Genomic DNA, 27,705 nt, shown 5'->3' on the forward strand with positions numbered 1-27,705 from the left:
ATGGGGTGGGATGGGATGGGATGAATGGGATGGGATGGGATCAATGGGATGGGATCAATGGGATGGGATGGGGTGGGGTGGGATGGGATGGGATGGGATGGGATGGGATGGGATGGGATGGGATCAATGGGATTGGGATCAATGGGATTTGGGATCAATGGGATTGGGATTGGGATCAATGGGGTGGTATGGGGTGGGGTGGTATGGGGTGGTATGGGATGGGATGGGATGAGATGAGATGAGATGAGATGAGATGAGATGAGATGAGATGAGATGAGATGAGAGATGAGATGGAGGAGTGGGGGTCTCCTCCATGCCATGTATGGGTGACTGAGGTATTGGGGTTCCTGTGTTCGGGGTTGAGGTGTTGGGGTGGGGTCTGAGGCATTGGGGACCCCCTGTTGGGGATGAGGTGTTGGGTACTCCCTGCTTGGGGTGAGGGATTGGGGCCAGGGGGATGCAGACGGGGCCTGGGGTATTAGGGACCCCCCAGTCAGGGCTCAGAGGGGTATGGGGCTGGACGTGGAGGAGCTGCTTTGTGCCCAGGGTCACTCAGGCAGATGGGGTTATGCTGCTGCCCTTAGGTTGGGGGGCAGATCTCTGTCATGTGCCTCTTGTGCAGCCATGTGGTGGTTTTGGGTGCCCCACATGAACCCCAAAGTGCTGTGCCATCCACTTTGTAGTAAGGGGCAGCCTATGGCTCACAGTTTACTCTCTAAATCCCTGATGGAGAATTCTCCTCTCCACAGTGTGCCAGCAGGCAGGGACATCCACCATGTCCTTGAGGAAGATGAGAGGAGAACGGTGACAGCGGTGTCCTGCAGGCAGCTCCAGGACGTGCTCACACGGTGCCATCAGCTCATCCTCAGGTTGCTGCTCTGGGGGCACAGAGATCCCATCACAGCACCACTGGGTTCAGAGAGTCCACCAAGGAGATGCTGGCTGGCCCTGTGCCATAGGAACGTGGTATGAGGCTGTTTCATGAGGTTGCCAGCAGGGCTGAGAACGTTGTCACACTGTGACATGGCCTGCTGATATGTCAGATAGTGCCCCTTCCTTATTGACAGCAGGACCTGCACCTTTGGCTGTCGCAGGAAAGCTGCATCACGGTTCAAAGCTCAGCCACACCTTGGAGTCTCCTTCAGGAAACCCAGAGACGTTGCTTTGCACCTGGTTCATTTCTAATGTCCCATTGCTCGTATCAGAAGGCTGCTCTGCAATGCTGCTGCTCTGACATTTGGAAACGGTCTGATTTTCAGCCTAACTTTATTCATGGCCGGGTTGTATTCATTGCACTCGTGCCTAGGCTGTCCAGTAGCTCTTTTCCTTCTTGTGGTTAAGCCGATGTTATCTGCTTTTGCTTACCAATTTGCCTGCTGGCTGGAATTATGCATGGAAAAGAAGTTTCCCATGCCCTACGTGAGGTTGTTTTAACCTCTCTAAAGGAGCTCAATAATTATTCCTCATCTAAGGGTGACGGAGTGCAGGGTTTATAGTATAACAGCATCATTTATTCATAAGGGGATATTTATGCCCTCCCAGTAAAGAATGCCTTGAAACTGTGTTTATAATGCTTCCCATGCTCTGCTCTGGTTTTCCTAAGGCCATGTGCAACAAGGAGGGAGCAGGTGAGCTCCAAGACTGCAATGTGAAACCGTGCTTTGAAGGAGCAGAAGTGAATCCCTGTTCAGATTGCAGTGGGATCGTCTGTGTGTGTAGTGGTGCCAGGTACAGGAATCTGGAGGGGGCGAGGGAAGGGGAGAGAGCAAAACATCACCCAGCAACCAATACAGGCTTAGCAAAGCATCATTTCAACTGTGGTTCAAAAAGCTGAGGTTCCCTTGGTATCTTCTATAAGACCAAAATCCCAGTTCTCTTCAATTAAATGATCATCTTAAGGGTGCTTTAAAAAGCAGCCTTCTTCCTCCTTCCCTTCCTGCCATCCCTTCCACCCACTCGTGCTGTTCTGGGCATGCTGTGCAGTACAAATGCTTCTGCTGTCACTGTACAACAGGCTGGGGAGCTGATCTCACTGAGGACTTCAGCTGCTCCTTAAATGTAATTCTCCTCCTGCCCTGATCAGCTCTGATGAGTTCACACCCCACATATCCCTGTGTAAGTGCAGAGCAGGGGCTTCTCACCGAGCACATGGACCATGTCCTCAGTGAGTGCTCCTCACATTGCTCTGGCAGCACTTTGTTGGTTATAAGGCTGGACTTAGCAATGGCTGTGCTGCAGCTTATGGGCAAAGAATGGAAAGATGAAGCTATAAAGTGATGCTGCACAGAGCACTTGAGCTGCAGACAGAAGCAGGCTGAAAACGTGGGTCTCCGTGAGGCTCAAGAGCATTCAGAGGGACCAAAGGAAGGCATTGAGAGAGGGAGAAAGCCCTTTTTTTCATGCCAGCTCCCTTAGCCCTGGTACTGACTGCCACAGAGTGCTGCCGGGTGGCACTGGGATGTCAGAATGGAGGGCAATAGAAGCAGTGATGAAAGTTAATCAGGAATTATGGAAAGGCTGCAAGCCGCCCTCATCCAATGGATGAGCCCATGGTTACTGGGGGTCAGGAGTCCCACCTGCAATATCCCACATCCCACCTGGATGTGATTTCAGAGCCTTGGCCCTTGTTGGTGCTCAAACTGGTATGTGAGAAGCTCCCTCTGCTGAGAAACCAAAGCACATTCCAGTGCCTTGAACAAACAGTGTGAGAGAACACAGGCTGCAGGTGTCAGTCCTGATGATAGTGAGGAATACATCCCGTGACTGAAGAGAGATGTTATGTTTCAGCTTCAGGGCTTTAAGGAAAAAATACATGAGAGTTGGGGTTGGGGTTGGGACCCCCACGGTCACCTTGGGGCAAAGCAGATGTTGGGTGTGAGATAAAGTCGAGTATCTGTGGGATGGGGCCCAGCATTCAGAGCCTGTTTGTTGTGTTGGGAAGCAAGGTCAGCACATTCTGCCACAAAAAGGTGCCGAGAGCTCTGGTGTGTTCACTAAACCCAGCTTTACAGCCACTGGGATTGATAAAAAGAATCACTTGTCAAAACAGAGCAGGGCTGGGAGAGGAACTCAGCCCTGTATTCACTGTCACAGGGCTGGTGTCCTCAGCAGCCCCTGCAGTGTGGATGTGGGAGAGAAGCTGGGGACCAGAACTGGGCTTATAGACTGGGGTGGGCCTGGCTGTGTAGGGCTTCAGGTGATGATCATCCCTATCTCCTTCTATCAGCGAGACCTGGAGACACCCGCTGTGCTGGGAATCAGAAAGGAGCTGCAGCCACTGCAAGGCTCCCCATGTAATGAATGTATACTTTGGAGTTGTGACATAACACACACGTGTGCCCATGGCCTGTAGGATGCCCAAGGTGAACTGCTCCATTGGCAGCTGGGGAACACACACAAACAGTCTGGGGGCCCACAACCAGATGATGTAAAGCACTAAAACTCCAGGCCGTGGTCCAAGAGCATCAAATGCAGCTCAGTGTAGGATCCAGACCTCAGGATTTGGTTACCCAGGCCAAGGGAGAATAGAAATGCTGTGTGCAAAGCAAAGCAAAGAGGTGGAAAAGGAGAGCTGAAACAAGTGCTGGAAGATGTTGGTTACGTAAGGACTGCACAGCTATAAAAATACCCCATTGTTCCACAAAGGAGGAACTCTATTAGTCTTATCGGGGATAGATGTTGCTCAGTTGCTCGTCCCTTTCAATTGCCTTTGTTGCAGCCCACGCTGTGCTGCAGCCCCCGTGGCTGCGAGGCTGAGCAGCAGCTTCGTGATGCTGTGAGGAGCTGCAGCCCAGGGCTCAGATGCAGCACACGCGTGTCCAGGAGATGTCTCTGCTGATGAATGCAACTGGAGCTCCCTGTTTGTGGAGGTGCTCAGCAATCACAGCGCGCTGTGACAGCTGCTGGTGAGATCTGCCTGCACCTGTGGGAATAGGAGCGTGCATCGATCCAGCTGCCACTCACACAGCTCATCCCAAACCTCAGATCTGAACGCCCTCGGCTTGTTGAAAATCCAGCTATGCCCACGGCTGCTGCACGGCAAGGAGATCCAACTGGAATGAAGGAAAGGAGCCTTCCACAAAGACGGGAGAGACACAGAATTAGCAGAGCAGTGCGGATCCCCTTGTGCTGAAGCGAGAGTGCTGTGTGCCACCAATAGGGTACTGGTGTCCCAGTAGGATATCCAGTAAGGTACCAGTGTCTCACCTATGGGATGCTGATCCCACCCGCAGGGCGTTCACGTACCACCTATAGGGCAGTGGGGACCCACTCATAAGTTACTGGTGTCCTGCCTATAGGGTAGTGGAGACCAACCCATAGGTGTCCCACCTGTAGGGTACCAGTATCTCACCCATAGGGTACCAGTATCTCACCCATATGGTACCAGTATCTCACCCATAGGGTACCAGTATCTCACCAATAGGTTACTGATGTTCCACCTACAGGGTAGTGGAGACCAACCCATAAGTGTCCCACCTGTAGGGAAGTCCCAGCCATAAGGTTACCGATGTCCCCCCTGTAGGGTGCTGCTGTCTCAGCCTCATAACAGTGATGCCCACCTCTTGTCCCGCTGTCCGTGCTTTCCCCATCTCACAGTTCCCCCCCCACCTCCTGCCCCCCAAGGACCACTGTGCTCCGTGCCCTCAGCATCCTCAGACACACCCCCAAACCCAGCCCATCGATCACACCCCCGGGGATGAGAACACCGCTCCCCCTCCCCGACCTCCCCCCCCACCTCCCCTACGAGACCGCGGACCCCGAAGCCCACGATGCAGCACCCGGGAGCTCCGTGGGGCCCCGCCGCCGCCCTCCCCCCGCCCCGCCCGGCCCCGCCCGCCCCTCGGGCCGAGCTCCGGGAGCCGCCGGGCGGAGCGGGGCCGGAGGCGACGGGTGAGTACGGCGAGGGGACCGCAGGGCTCTGCCCCGGGGGAGGAGGAGGAGGATGGGGGGGAACGGCGGCTTCTGCAGGGGGAGCCCCGACGTGCTGCGGGTCCAGCTGGCGGCACGGCTGTGGGATGCGGCTGGAAACTTGGTGAGAGCCGTGAGTCCGAACGGTGCCACCCCCTGACTGCTGACAGCCCAACGCCACCAACGCCGGCAAATTCAGCCCGAGGCAGAAAGGAATCTGCTTAATTAGGCGCTGACGCTTTGGTGTGTCGCCATCCCTCTTGGCACGTCGGTGCGCGGTGGATGGATGGATGGGTGGGAGGTGGGTCCCGCTGTCCGGACGGGTTCGGAGCTCTTCTCGTTTTTCGGTTTTCTGGAAAAGAGTGGTTTTTTTCCTGAGTAACGCCATGAATCACCATCCGCATAACTTTATATGGGGGCTGTTATTCTCAGCATCTCGCTAGAACTATGTCAACTATTAACCTCTGTGTCTGTTTGGACATGCAACATGTAAATCGTTCTCCCGGCGACGCCTGGTTCAGGGCGGGTGGGGGGAGATGGGGCAGAGCCAAATGTGCCTTGGCTGCTGGAGATGGGAGCTCGGAAGGGGCAGCCGGGGGGCAGCCCCTTTTGTGGGTGCTACGCTGAGGGTCCAATGGGACCCGATGTGCCGACAAGCAGCCGGGATGAGGGCTCCCCTGGATGCTTCTTCCTTCTTTTCTAACGTGATGGGATCGAAGGGTTTAGAAGGATGGTTGGGGTTGAGCCGTGCCGGGTCGAGAGCGGACAGGGAGGTTTAGCCGAGGGGACCGTGGCGGTGGTGACAGCGGCCGCCCCCGCGCTGTGGGTACGTTGATCCCCGCGGGTTTTATCAGGAGAGAAGGGCTCATTCTTGAGCTGTCAATCTGCCACTTCCCAAAGGTTCTTCTCCTCCCCCCGCTGCCACCGCTCCGTGCAACGCGGGGGCTGAAAATCCCCTTCCCCCGGGGTGGGAACTGCAGCATCTCCCAAAGCTCCCTACCCCAAACACGGGGACAGCGCTGCTCCGTGTCACTTCCTTTCTGTTCAAAGGGCATCCCCTCGCTCGGAGCCGAGGCTCTGTCTCATGTCAGGCACAGATGTGACCTCTGGCTGTTGCTGGGTGCCCCTGGCTGCTGCTGGCAGCAGTTTGGGCTTGTGGCTGTGGGATGAGAGCCGAGCACACCATCTGCGCTCCCTGTCCTGTCAACTTCGCAGCTCTCCTTTCTCCTCGGATTTCTTCATTAGAAGTGGATAAGATCAGATCATTCTTCTTTCACTACAAGTTCATTTCACTTTCCATGCAGTGAGCCCATCTGATAAATAGTGGCTCGACATAACCCAGCTCCTCCTGCCCTTGGTTTCCCCAGCCCCCTGTCCATCAGATTCCTGCCTATTGATGGAGGTGGGGATGGATCCCCACTCCAACCTGAGCTGTGTGGCACAGGGGAGCAGCTGCTCACATGGTGTCTTGGGACCCATCCTAGATGAGCTCATGGACTCCAGGATCTGTTTCCCCACAGGAGCATCCCTGTGGCTTGTGGGGATGTCCTTGGCCACTGATGATCCTGAGTGATGAGATCTGTGATTTACATCCACTCCCTGCCCCCGAAGCTTTGCTTTGATCAGACCCATGGCTGGGCCTGGGGCAGTAGGAGCTGTGGGGCAGCCAGCCCACAGCTGTGGTGGGGCTGAAGGTCCCTTCCAACCTCAGCCATTCTGCTATTCTATGATTGTATGCTGGCAGCGGGTATCAAATAGGAAGAGGACACTTGGAGAGGTCCCAGCTCTCCTCCTGGAGGTTCCTTCCACACCCTCATCCCTCCCACCCCTCTCCTGTGTTGCAGGCTGTGAGCTCCCATGCGTGACCTCGGCCTCATCCCCTCCCAGCCGCGCTAACACCAGAAGGATGGCGGCTGCCTCGTTCCGCTACGGCATCACCATCACCGGGGCCGTGCTGCTGGTGACGGGGACTCTGTGCTTTGCCTGGTGGAGCGATGGGGAGGTGGGCACAGCAGTGGGCAGCGGGGCTCACCTCCTGCCCCCCCGTGAGGCCCAGGCTGTGCCCAGCTCCTCCAACGCGCTGCTGCGCTCCGTCAGCTTCTTCTGCTGCGGCATCGGCGGCATCCTGCTCCTCTTCGGGCTGCTCTGGTCCGTCAAAGCCAACGCCAGGGTGGTGTCACGGCGCTACCGGTACCGCTTCCCCCGTGACCTGCAGTACTTCACTGCTGAGCCCCCGGAGAAGTGGAACTGCAGGTGGGTGTTGGGTGCTGCTGCCTGCTCAGCTGCTCGAACCCATTGCTGTACTCTGCTCCTGAGTAGATGCCGTTGTGCATTAGCATCAACCCTCGCTCCCATGCACAAGCCGGCTGCTCCTACGCTGTGCTCATCCTCCAGCAGCTCTTCAGCCCCGTGGGGCATTGGATGTCTGAGCAGAGCCAGCAAGCAGAGGGCTGCAATGATTTTCTAGTCAATGGTGTTGGCCAGCCCCATCCCTACGCACTGTGTGGAAGCTGTGTGACATCCCACGGCACCTTGGCCACAGCCACTCATTCTTTGGTGTGCTCAGGGAGTGTGTTGCGTTGCTTTTGACAGCCTCTAGTGAAAGGGATGAGTTTATGCTGCTCTATAAAATGGCTGGGTTTGTGTTATCTATACCAAAATGGGGTAACAACTAAAAAAGGAAAAAACCCAGTCCTCAGGCTGGCATTAAGTGGGGTGGAACTGCAGCATGGGGACCCATGACTAAGCTCAGAGGGTTGGGTCTCTGGCTTTGCAAGTATCTGGGGCTCTCTGAGCTTGTTTGAAGCTCTGGTAGGCTTCACACCAATGGAGAAGTGTCCCCAGCATGGTGCCCATGGTAGTGGGATGGCATCACCCTGGCACTGCCAGCAGGAGCCATTGCTGAGCACTGGCATCCTGCGTGGGGAGGGCAAAGGTTGGGCAGAAGTTTTCCCTGTACACAAATTGTGTTTGCTCAGCAAAGTGCAGCTGAAAGAGACAGGAGCGGGGCTGGCACATGGAGGGCTCAGGTGGGCGTGGGGCGGGCTGGGACTGCACTGAACAAGACAGCCCAGCTCTCACCTGGCTGCTCGTGTAAACTGCCCACTCAGCTCCTAGCAGCCCCTGTGCTTTAGGGGGCTGTGCTGTGGGGCTTTGGATGGGGTTTGGTGGTTGTAAGGATGCTCTTCTGCCCACAAGAAGCACAGTGGCACAGAACAGGGACTGAGAGCCAACACCTCTACTTCTCTGCAGCTAGACATGTGCATGTGGCCCTTGGTGCCAGAGGTGGCACCTTGTGGGGCTGCGTCTCTTTTTCCTCAAGGTGAGTTCAGTCAGCTCAGTAGGAATGGGGTGATGCTGCTCGTTGCAAGGTCTCACTGATGGTGCCTGTCCTCCTTCATGGCTCCTGGCCCTCCTGGTACCAGGCAGCAGCTGACAGTCTCCCCTTGTCTCCAGGTGTGTAAAACCTGCCCAAGTACCATCACCAACATTCATGCATCCCCATGCTCAAGGACTGTCTGATAGTAGGAAGCTCCAGATGTCAGGGGGCTGGATGATCCCATTGGTGGGCACTGGGATGGTCTGGTTGATAGGTACCGGGATGCTCCCATTGATGAGCACAGGGATAGTCCTGTTGATGGTCACTGGGAAGATCCAATCAATTAGCACTGAGGTGCTCCCATTGATGGGCCCTGGGATGCTCGCACTGATGGTGTGCACTGCTGGGTGTCCTCTTCTCTCGCAGCTCCTGGGACGCCACTGCCATCCCCACCTACGAAGAAGCCCTGACCTGCAGGCCCGCTCACGGCACCTACCTCCATCCCGTGGTGAGCAAGGAGGAGCTGACACCACCTCCATATCATGACTTGGAGGATGAGGAGGATGAGCGCTGGCAGAGCGGCCGCCGCCGCAGCTCCTCCGACAGCGCCTTGTTCCGCCCCAGCCCCTCGTGGTTGGAGACCCAGAGCCCCACTGGGCCACAGGCAACACCACCCCCCAGCTACGAGAACATCAGTGTTCGGGGTGTCTGACTGAGCGCCGTCCTTCAGCACGGGGGGGGCACGGGGCTGCACTGCTTTCCAAGTGATGCATTCGGAGCAATGTGAGCAGCTGGCATGTCGGGAGCCTTCGTGTTTTTAATAAAACCACCTCTGGTTGCAAATGTGTGGTGTTTCAGAGCATGCGGAAGCCCACACTGCCTGCCCTGCACAACACACACTTGGTTCTGCCCCAAAGGGTGAAGGAATGGCAGCGGTGAGCAATGGAACACAGCCACCCCCAGGGTCCCAGCAGCTCTCACCCACTCCAAGCAGGAGCTGTGCAATACACCTGCAGCAGGGAATGTGGCACAGAGAGAGAGGAAAGCAGCCAGGAAAGCTGCCCTGCTCTGCACCTCCTCCGCCTCCCCCACCCCCCCCACCCTCACCTGTCTCTCCCACCTTGCTCCCCCCACTCACTGACTTCCCACACCTCTCTTTGTGTCATTCAGTGATGCTCAGCAGCTCATGTGTGCGCTCAGGGCGTCTGTGTGCATTTGTCATTTCATGCAACAAAAGACATCTGGGGCTGCTCAGCCCCCATTTGTGTGCAGTGAAATGGATACACACACAGCTGGGGTGGATGGGTGCACATCCTGGGGGGCTCAGTAATGCCTGGGGACCCCCATTGGGGCTGCAGGGTGGATGCAGAGTCACAGCTAAATATGTACCTATATATTGATGTACAGCTGTACCTACACACCAATATATCTGTACACCTACACACACATATACCTACACACCTATATATCTATGCACCTATACACCACTATACCTACATAATATATGCATCTATATAACTTAATACTTGGGGGTTGAGGATTTGCCCAATGCTGGATGGATCCAGTGTTGGATTTGCCAACTGCAATGGCTGACCCCATTGAACAGCCCTGTTACTTATCCCAGGCTGTGAAAGCACCTGTGGTGGCCCAGTCCCTGTAGTGCCAGCATCTTGCTGTCCCTGTCCCAGCACCTCGCTGTCCCCATCCCCTCCCTTGTGCCCGCAGGGAAGGTTGGCTGGGCACGTGCCGGGCAGCTTCACTGGAGTGTGACCACGAGCTGCTGTTTGCATTCATTACAAAGCCATAAAAACTGGCTGGCTCAGCCCTGGGCAGGACCAGCCCCACTCACAGTCGATCCCCAGCCCCCGGCAGCCTCCGCAGTGAGAAACCACTCCTGCCGTCCACGGAGGTGTGCTCAGCACAGAGCTCCCAGCATCAGCCCTCCCACTGTCCCACCGCCTCCCCATGGCCGAGGAGAAGACGTTTCGCTACGGGTTCATCATGCTGGGCTTCTTCCTGGTGATGACGGGGATGTTCATCATGAGCGTGGAGAAGCCCCAGATCTACGCCACCTTCTGTGCAGGGGGGATCCTGCTCATTGCCGTGGGTGTCACCTGGAGCATGTGCCAGTGCTACCCCAGGGTAGGGCGCGAGGGATGGGGGCTTTGTCCTGGGGTTGGGGGCTCGCTGGCTTCCGGGTGCTTTGGGGGAGGGTTTTGGAAGTTCAGAGTGGGATCTCCAAGGTGTGGGAGCCTGGGAAAGCCCTGAGCGGGGCTGTGACCCTCCAGTCTCCTTGGCAGAGGGCACGGCAGGGTAGCAGCGTCCCTCCCGTGTCTGGGGCTCTGCCCAGAGGGCTTTTGTCCAGGCAGATTTCTTTCTCAAGCAGACGGCAGCCACTGCGCTCTGCATTTCTTCCCCCCAGGTGACATTTGTCCCTGTGCAGCCCGAGGCTGAGAAGTTTCCAGATCACAAAGCCACCCTGCTGACGGAGAAGGGCAACCCAGGGACACTCAGGTAGGTGCTGGGGAGATCTTAGTGGGTCCCTATGTACCTGCCACCCCTGGAACACGTGTCCTGGTAATAGTGTGGTTTGTGCATCCCCAAGCATTTCCCAGCAGCACGGGGAGCTGCCTGACACCCCGTACCCTGCAGCCTGCAGGATTCCTACAGCAGTGCCTATGAGAAGAGCCTGCCCTCCTACGAGCAGGTACAGGCATCAGCACAGCCCCGGCCCCGCAGCTGCTCTGCACTGCTGCAGGCAAAGGCAGATGTGCACCAGGAGTTGGGGGGACCCCAAGAACCACCCCAGGAGGCAGGTCCACAGCTGGAGCCTGGCAGCTGGTATGTGGTACTCGTGGGCCTGGGGTCAGATGCATGCTGGTGGGAGGGGGCTGAACCTGTTTTCCCTGCTGATATCAGAGCTGGGTGAGCAGCCAGCCCAGGGGAGCATCCTGCTAACCCCACTGCCACTGTTATCCCAATTTCTCCCTGCAGCCCCTCCCGGCCGCCCCTGGGTCCTGCACCATTGGTGTCCCTCCTGGAGGACATGGACACAGCATCACTGGAGAGCTCTGTGCCCGGCAGCCCCTCATCACCCCAAAGCTGCTCGGGACAGGGAGAGCACCCTGGCTCCCCAAGAAAAGCCAGCAGGAAGGAGAATGATCTCTACTATGGGATGGGAGAGGGGTCAGACCCTCTGCTTGAGGACAGCGATCACCTTTTTGAGCCAGAAAAATGATGTCCCCAATAGGATTGATGCCGCATGGAGGGGACACCCAAAGTGCAGCCCTGGCACCATGGAAGCACAGGGGTGAGCACAGGGAAGCCCAAATGGCAGCGGGAAGGATGTGCCCAGGAAGAGGGAAGCAGCCGGGCTGTGCCTCTCAGTATGGGCATGTAGGTAAGCAGCAGTGCTGCATCCCCATGGGTCGTGTGGGGAGGAGACGTGGGCAGTTTCCCCATTTATCAAAGTTTCCCTGGAATTAAAGCTGGATTCTGAGACACCCGCAGCTGAGATCGTCCTTGTTTGTGCCCTGGGATGCTGTGTTTATCAGTGGACAGTGGGATGCTCCCCATCTTTTGCACTGGGGAGTCGGTGGGTGGGTCTGTCAGAACCCAAAGCTGCGTGTTGCCAACTGCAGGCACTTGTTTCCAGTCATTTTGCTGGAGGTGTCTCTGCTCCATTGGCTTCCTGGAACCCACATGCAGCGGACCCAACACAAGGAACATCCCCTCCAGGAGCCTTTGTGCCCCCAGCACCCACCCAGCACTGCCCTGCCCTTCACTCACACCTCTGCAAGCTGACAAGGGCCGGGTGGCAGCTCCACACACTGTGTTTGTGCCGCGGGCAGGGCGGGGAGCTCCGGGTTGTTGGCTAAACACGGCAGCAGCAGCAGGGCTGGGGAGCTCAGTGAGTGCCTGCGTCCTTCCTGGGGCACGGCTGCCGCACGGCTCACCTTCAGCTCATGGATCCCATAGAGAACGCAGCACTTTCCTCATCTCACACGGCACGGACACTCATAGGATCACAGAACCATGCAGGGTGGAACAGAGCTCTGACATCCCCAAATCCCCCTTCATCCCCCATGTCCCTCAGTGCCACATCCCCGCGGCTCTGGACACCCCAGACGCGGTGGCCACCCCGCTCCATGTGCAGCTGTGACACCGCATCGGTCCGTCCCCTAAAAGAGGCTTTTATTGACGTTCAGGGTGCAAACCCCCATCACGCTCCGTACAGCTGCTGAAAAGCGCTGAGCCGCATCGCACACAGCACCAGTGGTGTAGTGGTATCATGCAAGATTCCCATTCTTGCGACCCGGGTTCGATTCCCGGCTGGTGCACAGCGTTGCTCTGTAAAATCTTTACTGAAATGCCGTGGTTCATTGAAGGTCTGAGTCCTTCCTCACAAATGATTCCACTAAGAGGCATTTTTCTCATCCTTTTTTTCTTTTTCCTATCCTTTCTCCTATGAACCAGACCCGTCTTCTGCAAGTTCCTCTCTCTGCCCTCCCCCTTAATATATTTTACTATATTATGATGATTATTTCTCCCATTGCCAGACCCTCCTCCCGCAGAGCTCTGGGGATGTCCCCACGGATCTCGCTCCCACGGGTGGGTTCTATTTCCCGTTTCCCCCGGAGCCGGGGGGGGAACCCGGGGCAGCGTGGGAAGGAGATGGGGGCAGAAGGGTGAGAGCGGCGTCGGGAAGAGGAGACATCTCCGTATTGGCGGCGTGTGACGGCTCAGCGAACACCCGAATGGGATTAGAGGATTTCACGGACACTCAGCGCCGAACGAAGGCAGCGAGAGGAGCGGGGTTAACGGGGGTATTTTGGTTCGCAAGGGCAGAGGCGGTGCTCCGCCGTTCCCAGCTCCGTCGGTGCCGTCGGTGCGGCGGTGCCACGATGCCCAGGGCGCTGCTGCTGCTGCTGCTGCTGCTGCTGGCGGCGGCGGTGGAGCCGGAGGAAGAGACGGCGTTCACACAGAGCGCGGCCGACGATGCGGCGCTCGCCGTCGGGGCCGCCCCGTCGAGTCTCGCCGCCTTCCATCGGGCCGGCAAGGTGAGCAGCGGGGCGGAGGGGATGGGGAAGGTTGTTGTGCGGCTCCACGGAGCCGGGCGAGAGGTTGTGCGTGTCCTCCTCCCCGCAGGCGGCGTGGCGGCTGCCCGGGCGCTACGTGGTGCTGCTGCGGGCGGGCAGCGGGGATGCCGAGGTGCGCGGCGCGGTGCGGGCGCTGCGGGTGCGGGCGGCACGGAGCGGGTACACGAGTGAACTGCTGCATGTGTTCAGCCTGATGCCCGCATTCCTCGTGAGGATGAGCAGAGACGTCCTGGATGCGGTATGAGCGTGGGGATAACGGTGTGAGCAGCATGTCTGTGCGGGTTGGAAAGGAGCACTAAGGTCCTGTCCAGCTGTTACAGGTCGCATCTTGGCATCTCCACCCTCTGGTGCTTTGCTGAAGGCTTTGCCCAGCCTCTGGCTGCCTTTGGGTGCAGTCCAGACTGTTGGGAGCTGAGGATGTGCTGTGCTTCCCCACAGGCACTGAAGCTTCCACATGTGGACTATGTAGAGGAGGATGCGTTCGTCTTTGCACAGAGCATCCCCTGGAACCTGGGCAGGATTGTGCCACCACTGCCCGGCACAGGCACCTACAGCCCTCCCAGTGAGCACAGCGGGGTCCCATCCTATGGTGTGGCAGCTCTGAGGCTCCTGTCCCCATTTTAGGAGCACTGTGCCAATGGTTCGTTGCCTTTTCCCTGGGCAGATAAAGGCGACAAGGTTCAGATCTACCTGCTGGACACCAGCGTGCAGAGCACCCACAGGGAGATTGCAGGCAGGGTGCTCATCACTGGCTTCCAGAATGTCCCTGAGGAGGAGAGCAGCCACATCCACAGGCAGGTGAGCCTATGGTTGCATGGCAAGCCTGGTGCGTATCCCCCCTCCTTTCTGCAATGCATCAGGGCATAAAACCAACCCTGCTCCAGGCCAGCGAATGCGACAGCCACGGGACCCACGTGTCTGGGGTGCTGAGTGGGCGCGATGCCGGCGTGGCCAGGGGTGCACACATCCACAGCCTCCGTGTGCTGAACTGCCAGGGGAAGGGCACCGTCAGCGGGACGCTCATTGGTGAGTGCCCAACTGGGAGAGGGAGCAGCCCACCCTGCTCACCTCAACCCTGCTCTGCCATCAGCCCCATCTCTTGGCCTGTCCCGCAGGCCTGGAATCTGTCATGGCAGCGCTGCAGGCTCAGCCCAGCCCACTGCTGGTGGTGCTGCTGCCCTTTGCTGGTGCCCACAGCCGTGTGCTGAACGCCGGCTGCCGGAGGATGGTGCAGATGGGGGCGGTGGTGGTTGTGGCTGCTGGGAACTACAAGGACGATGCCTGCCTGTATTCACCTGCATCTGAGCCAGAGGTATGAGCAGGGGAGCTCCCAGGGGATACATGGAGACATGTGGGCACACACACTGAGCCATCCACACCCACTTTATCATTGCCCTGCCAGGTGATCACAGTTGGGGCCACTAACCGCGAGGACCAGCCGGCCTCCATCGGCACAATGGGCACCAACTTCGGCCGCTGTGTCGACCTGTTTGCACCAGGGGACGACATCGTCGGTGCCTCCAGTGACTGCAGCACCTGCTTCACCGCGCAGAGCGGCACGTCGCAGGCGGCCGCACATGTAGCAGGTGAGAGGGCTCCAGGATCTCTGGTTGTTCATAGCGGGATGTGTTTGCACCAAAACTGAGTGGAAGATGCTGTATTTGGAGCATTGCACCTCTGACCCTTCCCAAGTCTTCCCACTCATAATCCCACTCATCATCACATCCCCATGGCTCTGGAACACCTCTAGGAATGGTCACTGCCCTGCTCCCCGGGCAGCCTGTGCCACAGCATCACTGCTCTTTTGGAGAAGACATTGTTCCCAATTCTCAAGCTGAACCTCCTCCAGCACATGTTAGGGCCATTACTTCTCATCCCATCACTGTTACCTGGGAGGAGGGATTGATAGGTTGCTCATCCTCTTGCCTGTTGCATCCCTGTGTCCTATTGCCTTCTCTCAGTCCCATCACAGCAGGCAGCCTTAGGGACCCCAGCCCACCACGATGGTGTGCCGTGTCTCTCTGGCTCACCCTGGCATCCCCTTGGCTCCCGCAGGCATCGTGGCCATGCTGCTCAGTGCCGAGCCCCATCTCAGTGTGGCCGAGCTGCGGCAGCGCCTCCTGCACTTGTCCACCAAGGATGCTGTCAGCACGGCCTCCTTCCCTGAGGAGCAGCGGCTGCAGACCCCCAGCAGCGTGGTGGGGCTGCCTGCACAGCTGGGTCCAGGTGAGGGCTGAGGGCTGGTAGTGCATGACGTGCTGCATGCCCTGCATGCCCTGCACTGACAGCTCTCCCCACGTTGCAGACAAGGAGCTGCTGTGCCGCTCGGTGTGGTCAGCACGCTCAGGGCCCACCTGGCTGGCTGCAGCTGTGGCTCGTTGTGCCAGCACCGAGCAGCTGCTGGGCTGCTCCAGCTTCTCACACAGCGGCTGGCGGCTGGGAGAGCACATGGAGGTGAGGCACAACATGGCCGTTAGGTGCCCTAATAACGTCACCTGTGAGGTGTGTACCAGCGACACCGTGCTTTGGTTGCAGGACAAGGAGGGGCAGAAGCAATGTGTGGCCCACAGCGCCATTGGGGGACGAGGGGTCTACGCCATTGCCAGGTGCTGCACATGGCCCCGTGCTCAGTGCCTGCTCAGCACCAGCTCACAGGGTGACGATGGGGCCGGCTGCTCTCTGCAGGACCATGTGCTGACTGGTAACACTCCATAGCACAGCTATGGGCCCTTGGGGAGTGGAGCTCAGTGGGGACATCCCTGAGTGCTGCTCGCACATCCATCTCTGTGCAGGTTGCAGCTTCCATTCCCCTGTTGGTGTGCTGGGTGATGGCGGCAGGCCCATGCTGGGGGCAGGCAGCAGGGCTGGTGGCTGTACAACAAGGCCAGAGGGCACAGCACATGCATCCTGCTGCCCTGCTGCCATGCTGGAGTGCCATGTGAAGGACCACAAGCCTGAGGGCTCTGCAGAGAAGGTACAGAGCGACATGTTGCTGAGTAGCCATATGGCTGCCACCTTGCCCAGGGGTGTGTGTCCATCCATCCTTCTCCTTCCAGGTGACAGTGTCCTGTGATGCTGGCTGGACGCTGACAGACTGCAGCGCTCACTTGCAGGGTCCTGGCACCTTGGGTTCCTATGCTGTGGCTGACACCTGTGTTGCAGCCAGTGCTCCTGGCAGCCTCGCACCCAGAGCCATCGCCATTTGTTGCCGGAGCCGGCAGTAGGGCTGGGCTGACAGCACTGTTGTAGCAGGCCTGGATGCTGGCAGGGCACAGCAGTGCCACAGAGCCCTGACCCACCACATCCCTGTACATACAGTGACTGTATAGTATATTGTAGCTCACATTACTACAGAATCAGCTGCTGCTCATTAGCATGCTTTTTGTTGTTAGAGTTAAGGACCCATTGGTGCTCCACACTGCTGTAAATTGCTCTGTTCCACAGCTCCAGACAGACCCAGCTGCACCTCCTTCTTGAAAAGGAATCATCTTTTGTAGCACTTTTCATCTTGTACATTTGTACTTTCAATATTTATTTGGAGTTTTATAAATAAACCTTCTTATAATTGCCTTCTAACAATGAAATTCCTAGAGCAGCACTTTGCAGATCCACGCTCCAGTTTCTGACCATCCCCAAGGGTAAAAGGTTGCAGGGCAGAGCTGGGATGAGGTCTCTGAGCTCTGCTTTGTTAGTGACACAACCAAGTTTGTTTTTAAAACAGCATCTGAATGCAAGAGCTTCAAGTTGTGGAAACAAAACGTCACCCAGCTTCAGGAAATGTGTCCTTGGTGCTGCTGCCATGAGCTCTGGGTGGAACACAGCAAGGTCTGAGCCCAGCAGAAGGTCAGTGCAGGTGCTCAGGAAACAGCAGCCTCCTGTTATTGAGGTATATCACAACCACTGCTCCAGGCAGAAGCCAGGCGGATGCTCATGCAGCAGTGAGTCCAGCACAGCTCTTATGGCTCAGTTCACACTCACTCACATGAGATCAGTGAGGGGAAATGATATGGGAACAAGATCAGCCCTTGCTGAGCATCTGTGTGCAGGTAAGCAGAAAAATTAATCTTGTTTGTTCTGGGGATCAAACTGAAAAAAATAAAACAGCAAAATAAACCTGAGGGATCCTGTTACACCTGAGGACACGTGGGGCAGTTTTATCAGCCCAAGAAGCAGCACATGTACTTGATACCCAGTCCTTCCTCCAGGACAGGAACTGCCAGTGGAGGCTGTGGGTGATGTGAACACAAGGACTTGTGTTTCAAGCATGCCCTGTCTGAGGCCTCTAGCTTTGCTTGCAGAGGAAGGCAGAAAGGCAATGGGGACAGCAGCACAGCTTTGTGCACTGGGCACCAACAGATCTGCTCACCTTGCTGTGTGGCACACAGAAGCCAGTCTAACCCACAACTGCAAGCAGAGCTAGGGTACATCATTCAGATGAGGTCAGGAAAAGAAACTGCACACAGTTACAATCTGACAGGCACCAGAACACACCCAGTGTGAGGCTGTTGCTTTGGTTTGTTCCAGGCAAACCAAATGAGCTCTGAGCTCATTATCCAGAGCACCAGATTAAGAACTTCCAAGAGGATCCACAACAAGACAATGCGTTGCAGTCTAAAGATTACACTGTTTTTCTGTGAAAGGAATAACTTTATTCCATTGACCAGGAATCCCAAGACTGTTTATCAAGACTGCCTATTTTTTTCCAGTGCCACATGTTCACATATTAATCAGACAGTACCTCCCCAATGCTCACTCACAGGCAGGCTGCAGCTGCTCCTCACTGAACATCATGTAAGCTGTATAAAAACATTTTCATCCAAAAAGATTGGCAGTAAAAATTACAACATAGAAACGCATCACAATTTACACAAAAACTAGTTTTTTGTTGAACTCTATTTTCCCAAAAAAATAATCTTCAGCAGGTTCAAATGACAGCAGCTGGAAACCCAAATAATTGACCGAGTATCATCTTATTGCAAATCATAACCATTGACTTTGTACAAGCGTGAGCAGAACCATGAAAAAGTTTGTATTGGTTTCAAGTATACAGTGGTGATGAGCCATCCTGATGCAGTTCTCCCATCAGTGCTTCTCTGGGCATGCAGTAATCGAGGCTGTTGTTTCCATAGGAAATAACAGGAACCTGAAGTGACAAGTGGTGCCAACCCATAGGAACGTTACCAGCTTCCTCCATCACCGCTGTGTACTGACTGTTTGTGAAGACTTATGGCCCATTACAAAGAATTGGGGATGGAAGGAGGGAGGAAAAGGGGGGGTGGGGTGGAATCTGTAAGGAAATGATTTATTCCAAGTTAATTTAAAACATCACATTTAAAATGTCCCAGCACGTTATCAGAAACATTTATAAAACGCTAACTTTGCCACGTGTCTATGAAGACATTGTTTGGAAATAAAACCCAACCAACAGAAAAAAGTGAGATATTCACCACAATGCCACCCTTGCATCTTCGCACACGCAATTTACCACAACAGTTCTCTTAACCCGCAGTACGTTATAAAGCTGTACAGCTGAAATCACGTCAAGGTGTTTACTTCCGACAGTGAAATGACTGGTTAATTTCAATATTAGTGCACAACAGTGAAAAGCTGTCTCTGCTGCTTCTTTGTTCAGCAACGGTCTGTAGAAAGGAAAATAAAAGGCACTTTTTGGCTGGTTGTGCCTTTAACTTGGCAAATTTGTCTATTCTGGAGGTGCCCAGGCACTCCTTGAGATGCCCTCCCCATTTCTGTGCATGGTTGTTTACATAATATTTTTTAAAGTAAGGCAGAATCCATAAATAAAGGCAAAAAAGCAGTGCAGAAAATGTGACAAACGCAAAAAATGTACAAAATATGAAGTTAGTTGGCACAAAAGAAACTAATATCCAGAACCAGAAATCACCGAACTGAACTTGATATGGAAAACGAAACCGTGCTCAAATCATCCCAACTGCCCTCCAGTTGTTTATGAGCAAATCGAAAGAGCTGTGATATTTTAAATGTTGCCTGGTCAGGTGAAAATATCAACGGAGCCAAATCACTCTTTTCCCCGTGTTAAAATTGCCCATTAAAACCTGCATGACAGCGTCCCCAGACTTGATCAAGGAGTTATTCATCACGTACAACCAATACTAACTTTCTCAGTGATCTGAAAGCGTAAGCGAGTGATTGCAGGTCACATGATTGAGACTACGTTCGATTCAATATGTCTCCATAAGTAAAAAAACCAAAAGAACGTCATGAGTAAAACTGCAACAGAAATCCATTTTAAAGTGCTTCTTTTCTTTTAAAGTATTTCTTTTTTTTTTTTAATTATTATTATTTTTTAAATCCACCATCATCCTTTCATAAACTCTTACATACCTTGAGAACGTTTTGCTCTTACGGCCCTTCCTGACTGTGGTTTTTGGAAGGGAGCAATCTCACTGATCCTTCCATTAAAGAGCTTTACAAATGAACAGGGAGACATATTAAATACAGAAGTCCTTATGTAAACCGATCCTTTAACTAATATTTTACAATGAAATGTAAGTCATCACACATCTTTACAGAAATTTGAATATTCCTATTCAATATCATCAGAAAGATTAAAAACTCGCCCTTCATACATAAGGGCAGTCTGGTTTTTCTCTGTATAAAAACCAAAAGAATTTTTTTTGTTGTTTTGTTTTTGCAGCATCACAGAAAAGCAACAGTTTTACATTCACTCATTTAATGTTCACATAAAAATTCAACCACTAGCGTTTGTGTATTTGATAAAATCTTCTTGACAAAAATGTTGTCGGTGTCTGGACTGTCATAAGCTACTGCAGGTGAAGATGCAGTTTTCTAGAGCATTTATCAATCTGAAGCCCTCTTGGCTAAGAAATGCTTTTAGCTTTCAGGGAAACAACCTTCTCCAGCATTGCCATCCTTCTCTTCCAGACTCTTGTAACAGCATAAGCAATAGGACTCTAGGTTTCAACAGGTACCAGGCATTAAAATGTTTGAGTTGATCTGTTCTTGGGTTCATGGGTATCCTTTATGGGTCAACATCATCAAGGTCACTTTTAGTCTCACCAATCATCATAGGAGACTCTGAGCCCTTTCAACACACACAAAGGGTGGGGAGAGAGAGAGAGAGATACGGTACATTATTTATCTTTCATCAGGCACACAATTATTGTCATTACATTCAGTGGTGGTTCTGACCCAAACCCTAGAAGCAAGTTGAGCAACACAACAGGCAATAAACATGCCCTTATTTAATTGTTACCTGCTGTAGATGTCTGTCTCCGTTCTCATTGGCTGGACTGCTTTCTGACCCATTACTGCTTCCAGACTGATCTTTTTCATTCAGCAAGGCTGTGGCATAGGCCAGCGTGTCCTGTTAGGAAGCAGTCCAAGCGACAAGGTAACTATATGGACTAATTTCTACAGAAACAGCCACAAGATTTAAGTTTGCCAGGTAGGAATGGTATGAAATACAGTGGAATATGGTAAAGCTACTAAAACTATAGCTGCTAACTGAGAAGTAAGGGGGGAAATAAAACAAATAACACCATCTCCCAGGACTGACATACATACCTGTGCTGAAATAGTGCGCTGGAAGGTTTTTGCAGTTGATGTTTCATTGGAAACGTTACTCTGAGGTGCCCAATAATGTTCAGACATCTGCATTAAAAAGCATAAAAAAAAAATCAAGAAAGGTACAGAACTACAGCATGAGCTTCACACATGTAAGGTCTTACACACTTGTGATGACAGGTAGACTAACAAGTCTAGAATAAGCTTCCTGAATCTGTCAACAAGCTGGAGAGCTGAGATACAGCCTTCTGATGTAGCCAAGAATAGTTTCAGAGACTACTGCCCCTCAGCTGAAACTTAGCCATCAGCTCATTCTGTCTGCCAACTACATGACTGCAGATCACCAGGTTATCCAGCTGAAGAGCAGTAGATTCAGATGTTCAACAAGCGTTTTCAGAAGCCAGAACATTGTAAAAATAGGTACAGAACCATCCCAGAGCTGTCAGTTCAAGAGAAGAGTGGCAACAAGTACCAGCTGCACTGCAAACATCCTACTGACAAATTACGTAAAAAGAGAAAGCTATAAGTGTCAACAGCTGTGTTTCGTGCAAAGCTTAGATGATTCTGTAAGAAATTCACTCCTTGAGGTGTTCTCTTGCATCAATACACAGGCAAAAAAAAGTCCAACATGAATATAGTGGCACTGAAAGCTTCCCACTTGACAAAGAACAAGAATCATTATGACCATTCCCACTTGGTTATATTTATAGCACAAACAGCTCAGCCCTAAACACATGGCTTACCAAAGTTCTTGAATGTACCAGGTTTAACTTCATCCAAGCTCTCATTGTAAGAAAAAAATATAAAGTGGTTTGTATTTTTGTCTTAAATCAACTCAAAGATTCAAATAGAGAACGGAGGTTTTATAATTCTCACTGTAAATAAAGCGATATTTCTCCATACAGTTACAGCCAAACTACCTTTTTCTGTAGCCACTGCACAGCCCAACTCCAGTGGTGGGAATTCTCCTTGAAATAATCTTTTGCAGTAGGGCACCTTGGAAATTGAAATGAATCTCATTATTAATGAACAAGGCACTCTTGCAAAGGTAAAAAAAATATTAATCAACTATACATTTATTTATGCTGCCGTCCTTTGTATGCTGACTTAAGCTGAAGAGTTCTATTATTAACCAAATTAGCAAGAACAATGATAGTACTCTACAGATACACTTGTTTCAGATCTACACTTTATCAGGACATCTGCCAAGTTCCAAGCAAATACAATTTAGTAATCACAATATTTCAAATAGCTGGGACAGTTTTCTTATCTTTATCTTGGTCTTAATGCTAGGCAGCTAATACTATAAGCACCACTTATATTTCAATAACAGAAGCTAAAGCTGATCAAAAGTAGAAAAAGCAGCAACCTAAACAGTCACAGTGGGGGTCTAATGCAAGAATAAGATTAAACAACGTAACCCATACTACTCACTTCTGAGCCAAAGTAACAAGGAACTTGACACACTGGTAACAGCGACTGCTGTCCACATGGTTGCTGTGGTGCATCAAAGCTGTGGGCAGAAACATGGAGATTAAAAACCACAAATCAGACTTCTGTGTACCAACCAGGTCGAAAACGCAACAAACATGAAGCTAAAATTTCTAGCTGATATGGGAAGAGTTATTGCTACAGATGTCAGCAAGAGCATTTGTGTTCAACACGCTGCTGTACTGCTGGCGGTTCTGAGTATTTACAGAACTACCGGATTAAAAACAGATCAAAGTCGAAATGCAGTAATTCTTCCAAACGTGGTATCTGAGTTTTAAACAGCTCCCTCCTAACGCAGCTTTTTTCCCCCTATAATCCATTTTATGTCAGATAAATGCTATGGTTACAGATCCGAAGGGAAAAAAAAGTTTGAAGCCACAGTAAAAAGGATGAAATCACCAGCTTCCTCCTGGATCGTAACTTGCAAAACCAGAATCAAGTCTGAAGCTTCCTTATACAAACAAGATAGTAAAATTTATCAGCCACGAAACTTCTATGGGAGATCAGGGCAAAACCACAAGCCATTCTCCGTCAGGAAATTGCTGATACTATGAATTTCCAAGACCTGTAACAAACTTCTTGCCTTCCACAATCAGATGCGCCACTAGAAGTTGCTGTGTTTGTATCAGCCACATCAGCAAAGAACACTGCAGTCACACATCTAAAGGAGGCAACCAATTCCTAGCGAGCTGCAATCTGCCATTTTTCTTTTCTAATCCTTAAAGATAACAAAAGTTACAGTACAAGCATACTGCAAAATCATTCATAAAAATCCTCATGAAGACCACAGAAAACTATTCTTTGCTGCTTCTTGGAGTAAAAGCAGCCAATGTGACTGACAGGTCATGGACCACATGCAGTGACACTGGAAGTTGTTTAGTGCTGTTGCTAAGGAACTCCAAAGTAAACCTAGAACATTAATTCCCAAAACTCACAGCAGTTCTTGTAAAGTGCTATTTAACAACAAGCACAGCAGGCCTTCAACATAAAGATCAAATTGAATAATTACACCTCTCCTCTGCAGAAATAAAGTGTTGTGTGTTACCTAAATTACAGAACTGGACTGGTCCAAGTGGGACCAACTTATCTGGAACTACAATAACCACTATTCCCTTATACTATTTCTTGTTATCTTCTCTTCTGTTAGCCATACGTGGAAATTAGCAATCAGAAGAGCAGTGAGATATAAGAGAGAATATTCAACTATTTTTTAAATGTCTTTCTCATTAACACAGAATCTGAAACAAATTCACTTGTGAAAGCCACAGTCTGAAATAGATCCTCATCCAAACAGCTATGAAAGAGATACACAAGCAGCACTTGCTGATTAGATGCTCTGTTTGAGCACTGTGTGGCTTATCTACATTTCTGTTGCACACAAAGACATTTCTCCTGATTCATATGAAGCAAGCTCTCATCATTGCAGGTCTTCCCTATGACTCCTGTATGCTTTAGTAACTTCACTTCAGTGGTGGCTGTTAAATCACATAGTGCCAAGTCATTTTCCATCAGAGGTAAAACAGAAGGATTAAGAAACCAGAAGATTATAAGAATTATCAGCACAAAGGTTAACAGAAGATAGTAGCATTCACACACTGGCTTACTTGCCTATTAATCCATTTTCAGTTTCAAAGGCAAATTTGATGCGCTCTACTTGTAGGGGGTCTTCAATGACCTGACATAAGAGGAAAAAGTCAAAAGTTATGCTCGAGACCCGCATCTGTATTACAAAACTGTTTTAACCACCTCAACACAAGAGACAAATGAGACTTACGAAGTTCCATTAACACCAGATTATCAACACAGTAATTTAAAGAAGTTATAAACTCTTAAATTGAAGGATGGAAGATAAGTGAATGTTGAAATTATCTGTGCAGTCTTTGCCTGCTTTATTATGCACCAATAGAAAATCCATCCTGTACTTAATGTGCAAGTCTCTACCATTCACCTACCAGTATCTCATGGAGTAAATGGAATATGTTCTTCAATTCATGAGGTGGAGCAGTTTCCAGCTGAGTCTGCATTAAGAAATATAAAATTATTCAAACAATAAAACAGGTCGATGGTGCACACAATTGACAGAGTGCTTCACAGCCTTTTGAAAATTAGTTATTTTTAACTGCAGAAGTTAAAAAAAACAAGAAACCCTCCCAAAACCCAGGGAACTGTACTGACTGTTCTGCTGCAGATCCCAGTGCCACTATAACATAAGACAACATAACCAAAGCCTAGAAGAAGCACATAAATAAATACCCTATCTTGATCATCTCCGTACCTTGATGAAGTGTAGCACAGTAAAGGAAAAATGCTCATTACAAAAGCAGCAGTACACCACCATCTCAATGAGAACTGATAGAGATCCAGTTAGCTCTCGTAATGCATACATCACCTAAAGGAAAGATGCAAATAATTTTGTATATAGCCATACAGTTACTTTCAAGAGATGGATCAAGTTTATGATAAAATATTAAACTTCTTTGGGAAGGGTGTATTTTTTCCTCCCTTTTCTCACAACACTTTACTCAGCTATTGCTGCCCAGCCCATTAGGTGAGAGCATCTCAAGTTAGCACTAACATTATGCCAGCTATATGTTCAAGCAGGGTAGAATCCAGAACAGATAGATACCTCTATTAAGTAAGGTTTTCCCTCAGACAAGAATAACAAGGCTTCCACTTCTTCATGGAGTGTCAAAAGTGGACCTGAAGTAGTGATGCTTAGAGGTGGACGCTGCTTAAAGAGACCAGGAGCTATAACAGCAAACAGAAAAACAATCCACTAGTAAATGACATTGTTCTACACACCTTGAAGACACTGCTGACATCTGCCACCTTGTCATCTCTAAAGGCATTCACCTCAACTAGCTTGTAGCTTGTAAGGTGCCAGCCTGAATAAGAAACTTTAGCTTTAATAAGTCATTTACATTTGTGACAGTATAGGGAAATGAACTGCAAGAAAGCAAAAGCAGAATGTTCAGATCAACTATTAGGACTTTGATACTTAATTTCACCCCAAAATATCCAACCAAGTTTATCATTGCTTATTCTGCAGTAGTTTAGACTAGAGACTCTTACGATTAGCAAGAGACATAACAGATGTGATGGATGTGAGTCTCTCACAGCCAACAACACAAGTCAACTTGTTCACGTGAGGTAAGACCTTACTGATGCTAAAGTTACTTCCAATCAAAATAACTGGAGTGCAATGTTACCAAAAGGCAAAAATGCAATTCTTACCAACATTTCTTTGTGAAGAGACATCGGAGTGCAGAACAAGTAATGCGACAGTATTGTGAAGATATCCAAACTCACGTGCTTGTGCTGAACTCCATCTGCGGTTCTGATTGAGACAAAGGGTAGATTTAATTTACTTCTGATATGTTGATTTAATCAACTTCTGTTAAGCCAAAACTGAACAACATCCTTAACAGCCCACCACCACATTCTAAGACTTCAAATTTGATTAAAAGCTTATTAACACCAGAATGAGTCGACTTCTGCCAACACTGCTTCTTCTTCATGTTAGCACAGAGAAGCACCAAGACTTGCATGAAACTTGAGGAATAATCTAAGGAGTAATCTATCTTAATCAAACAAGATCTTATTTGCCCATAATGTAAGAATATTAAAAAAAACAAATCGCAACAGGAATGGGTACATAAGCTTTACCTGATTGCTCTGACGGTTGGGACCAAGGAGAAAGTTGATCATGTGCCTCAAAGCAGAATGTCTGAGAAGAAGACTGCTAGCCCTTATACCCTGCTGTTTAGACAATAACAATACATTACAGGCATGTCTAGGTAAAGAATTTGTGCTCTAAGGGACAGAAGTAAAACTTTGCTAAACACCTTTAAGAAGTTAGAAGCCTCACGATCAATAAACTACACGTTTTAAAAGACACCTCACTACATCCAGCACATTAGAGAAACTGGGCCAGGATCAATATAGACAAATTAACTATGAAAGAAGAAAACAAAAGAAATAAGAATTAAGGGGTAGACAGAACCCACAGTGAGGTGAGCAGCACAGTACTGCGCTGCCAATGCTTCAATCAATGTTTCTACTTCTTATAGGACAAAAAAAACCCCTCTAACCCCTTAGTATTTATTTATTTTTTTTTAGAACAGCCAAAAAATCCCCATTGAACAAAACCTCAACACTCAGACTTGGAAATATCTTCACCAGGTATAATTTGCTTCCATGTTTTTGTACGATTTTATGCCAAATCAGTGCTCAAAGCCACTCAGCACACAAAAGAAAATGCACGACCCTGAAACAAGGAAAAAAAACTTTTTTTTCTGGAAAAGTTTCCCAGTGCTGCTTAAACTTTCCATGGAGATTGTTTTCCTGTTTTATTATAGTCCTTTAAAACAGAAATAAGATGAAAAGAAGATAAATGGCTGCTTACCTTCTGCACAAAATTGTTGAATAGTAAGAAGTACTGAGCACAGTTTTTGCAGTTTTCAGGAACATCTTTATCCAGTAAAGCAAGTAGCACCTCCAATAACTGATGCAGACTTTTTAACTGCAAAGACAATTATTAACTTGCATTTAAATGCTTGTCTGCTGCTTAAAATACAGGCATTTCTACACTTTCAAGTTCGATTAACTAAATGGTATGTGTGGTCAGCTACACTTGGCCGTGATTAACATAAATAGCTAACACAGGACTGCAAACTTACCATTTTCAACTCTGAATTAATGTGCATATATTAAACAGGAAAGTAATGAAAGCATCAGCACACAAGTAACTTGCTTATAGAAGTGAAACTCAGCAGTTACACAAGTGTGCAATATCTTTTTTAAAGCAATTTAAATCAGCCATGTGGTAACTGCTGCACACTAAGGGTGTTGGCATAGTAGTTATTACTTACTGTTAGCTCTTTATGTTAACGGAGATGTAATCAGAGGCTCTCAAGCTATATTTTAAATGTCTTTCTACTACTTTATTAAGCTTAGAGGACTTTACAGCAGTCTTTCTTCAAAGCCCTAAATAAGACATTTTCTTAATATACAACAGTTGTTTCTTTTTAAAGCAGTGCTATGGCTGGAAGGCACAAACAAAATTAGATGCAAGAAACTCATTTCAGACTAAACAAGATCTGGACACCTGAAAGTCCCTGCCATCTTCACTGACAACTTCTAGAAATACGACAGATGACAAAATATTTCTGACTGAGTTCTTTTAATACAAATGACTTGGTTTAGATATCCAAGATATCTCAGGCATTTTCATGTATTTTCTGCTAGGTTTTCTTATAATATTAAAATGAGCCAAATACAACAAACCTGCACTTCCCAAACTTACTTGCCAAGATTTTCTAA

The 27,705-nt window shown here is 50.4% G+C and overlaps 4 protein-coding genes and 1 non-coding gene across 8 annotated transcripts in view; 4 read left to right on the top strand and 1 right to left on the bottom strand.

Moving 5' to 3' along the window:
* The first annotated feature begins 4,830 nt into the window (after positions 1 to 4,830).
* On the top strand, positions 4,831 to 9,070 carry TMEM61 (transmembrane protein 61). 2 transcript variants are annotated; one of them, XM_015870618.1, is made up of 3 exons: positions 4,831 to 4,890; positions 6,753 to 7,161; positions 8,654 to 9,070. In XM_015870618.1, exons 2-3 carry the CDS (start codon positions 6,815 to 6,817, stop codon positions 8,937 to 8,939), a joined length of 633 nt encoding a protein of 210 aa, XP_015726104.1. In that variant the 5' UTR covers positions 4,831 to 4,890; positions 6,753 to 6,814; the 3' UTR covers positions 8,940 to 9,070. The 2 variants fall into 2 exon arrangements, with proteins under 2 accessions (XP_015726104.1, XP_015726103.1); XM_015870617.2 differs by lacking the exon at positions 4,831 to 4,890 and adding an exon at positions 5,001 to 5,209.
* A 997-nt stretch (positions 9,071 to 10,067) lies between these two features.
* On the top strand, positions 10,068 to 11,736 carry BSND (barttin CLCNK type accessory subunit beta). 2 transcript variants are annotated; one of them, XM_015870624.2, is made up of 4 exons: positions 10,068 to 10,369; positions 10,650 to 10,741; positions 10,880 to 11,068; positions 11,222 to 11,736. In XM_015870624.2, the coding sequence occupies exons 1-4, from the start codon at positions 10,193 to 10,195 to the stop codon at positions 11,463 to 11,465; spliced, it is 702 nt and encodes a 233-aa protein (XP_015726110.1). In that variant the 5' UTR covers positions 10,068 to 10,192; the 3' UTR covers positions 11,466 to 11,736. The 2 variants fall into 2 exon arrangements, with proteins under 2 accessions (XP_015726110.1, XP_015726111.1); XM_015870625.2 differs by having other exon boundaries at positions 10,068 to 10,330.
* Positions 11,737 to 12,496: 760 nt separating this feature from the next.
* Positions 12,497 to 12,567, top strand: TRNAG-CCC. Its single transcript has one exon. It is a non-coding gene; the product is annotated as a tRNA-Gly (tRNA).
* A 225-nt stretch (positions 12,568 to 12,792) lies between these two features.
* Positions 12,793 to 17,685, top strand: PCSK9 (proprotein convertase subtilisin/kexin type 9). The gene is made up of 12 exons (XM_015870623.2): positions 12,793 to 13,287; positions 13,376 to 13,564; positions 13,765 to 13,888; positions 13,991 to 14,124; positions 14,211 to 14,352; positions 14,442 to 14,638; positions 14,729 to 14,912; positions 15,382 to 15,552; positions 15,632 to 15,780; positions 15,862 to 16,027; positions 16,119 to 16,300; positions 16,383 to 17,685. The coding sequence occupies exons 1-12, from the start codon at positions 12,985 to 12,987 to the stop codon at positions 16,548 to 16,550; spliced, it is 2,109 nt and encodes a 702-aa protein (XP_015726109.1). The 5' UTR covers positions 12,793 to 12,984; the 3' UTR covers positions 16,551 to 17,685.
* Positions 17,686 to 18,201: 516 nt separating this feature from the next.
* USP24 (ubiquitin specific peptidase 24) overlaps positions 18,202 to 27,705 on the bottom strand; it is a 55,045-nt gene continuing 45,541 nt past the window's right edge. For both annotated transcript variants that reach the window (XM_015870804.2, XM_015870805.2), the window contains 12 exons: positions 26,789 to 26,905; positions 26,050 to 26,142; positions 25,618 to 25,720; positions 25,010 to 25,131; positions 24,659 to 24,772; positions 24,336 to 24,401; positions 23,992 to 24,058; positions 22,327 to 22,405; positions 21,813 to 21,888; positions 20,893 to 20,979; positions 20,582 to 20,692; positions 18,202 to 20,410 (listed from right to left, as the gene is read on the bottom strand). In XM_015870804.2, coding sequence (XP_015726290.1) covers positions 20,348 to 20,410; positions 20,582 to 20,692; positions 20,893 to 20,979; positions 21,813 to 21,888; positions 22,327 to 22,405; positions 23,992 to 24,058; positions 24,336 to 24,401; positions 24,659 to 24,772; positions 25,010 to 25,131; positions 25,618 to 25,720; positions 26,050 to 26,142; positions 26,789 to 26,905 — 1,098 coding nt within the window. In that variant the 3' untranslated portion in view covers positions 18,202 to 20,347. The remainder of the gene's footprint in view (positions 20,411 to 20,581; positions 20,693 to 20,892; positions 20,980 to 21,812; positions 21,889 to 22,326; positions 22,406 to 23,991; positions 24,059 to 24,335; positions 24,402 to 24,658; positions 24,773 to 25,009; positions 25,132 to 25,617; positions 25,721 to 26,049; positions 26,143 to 26,788; positions 26,906 to 27,705) is intronic.

The sequence above is a fragment of the Coturnix japonica genome, chromosome 8 (assembly GCF_001577835.2).
Source record: "Coturnix japonica isolate 7356 chromosome 8, Coturnix japonica 2.1, whole genome shotgun sequence".
Classification (NCBI taxonomy): Eukaryota; Metazoa; Chordata; class Aves; order Galliformes; family Phasianidae; genus Coturnix; species Coturnix japonica.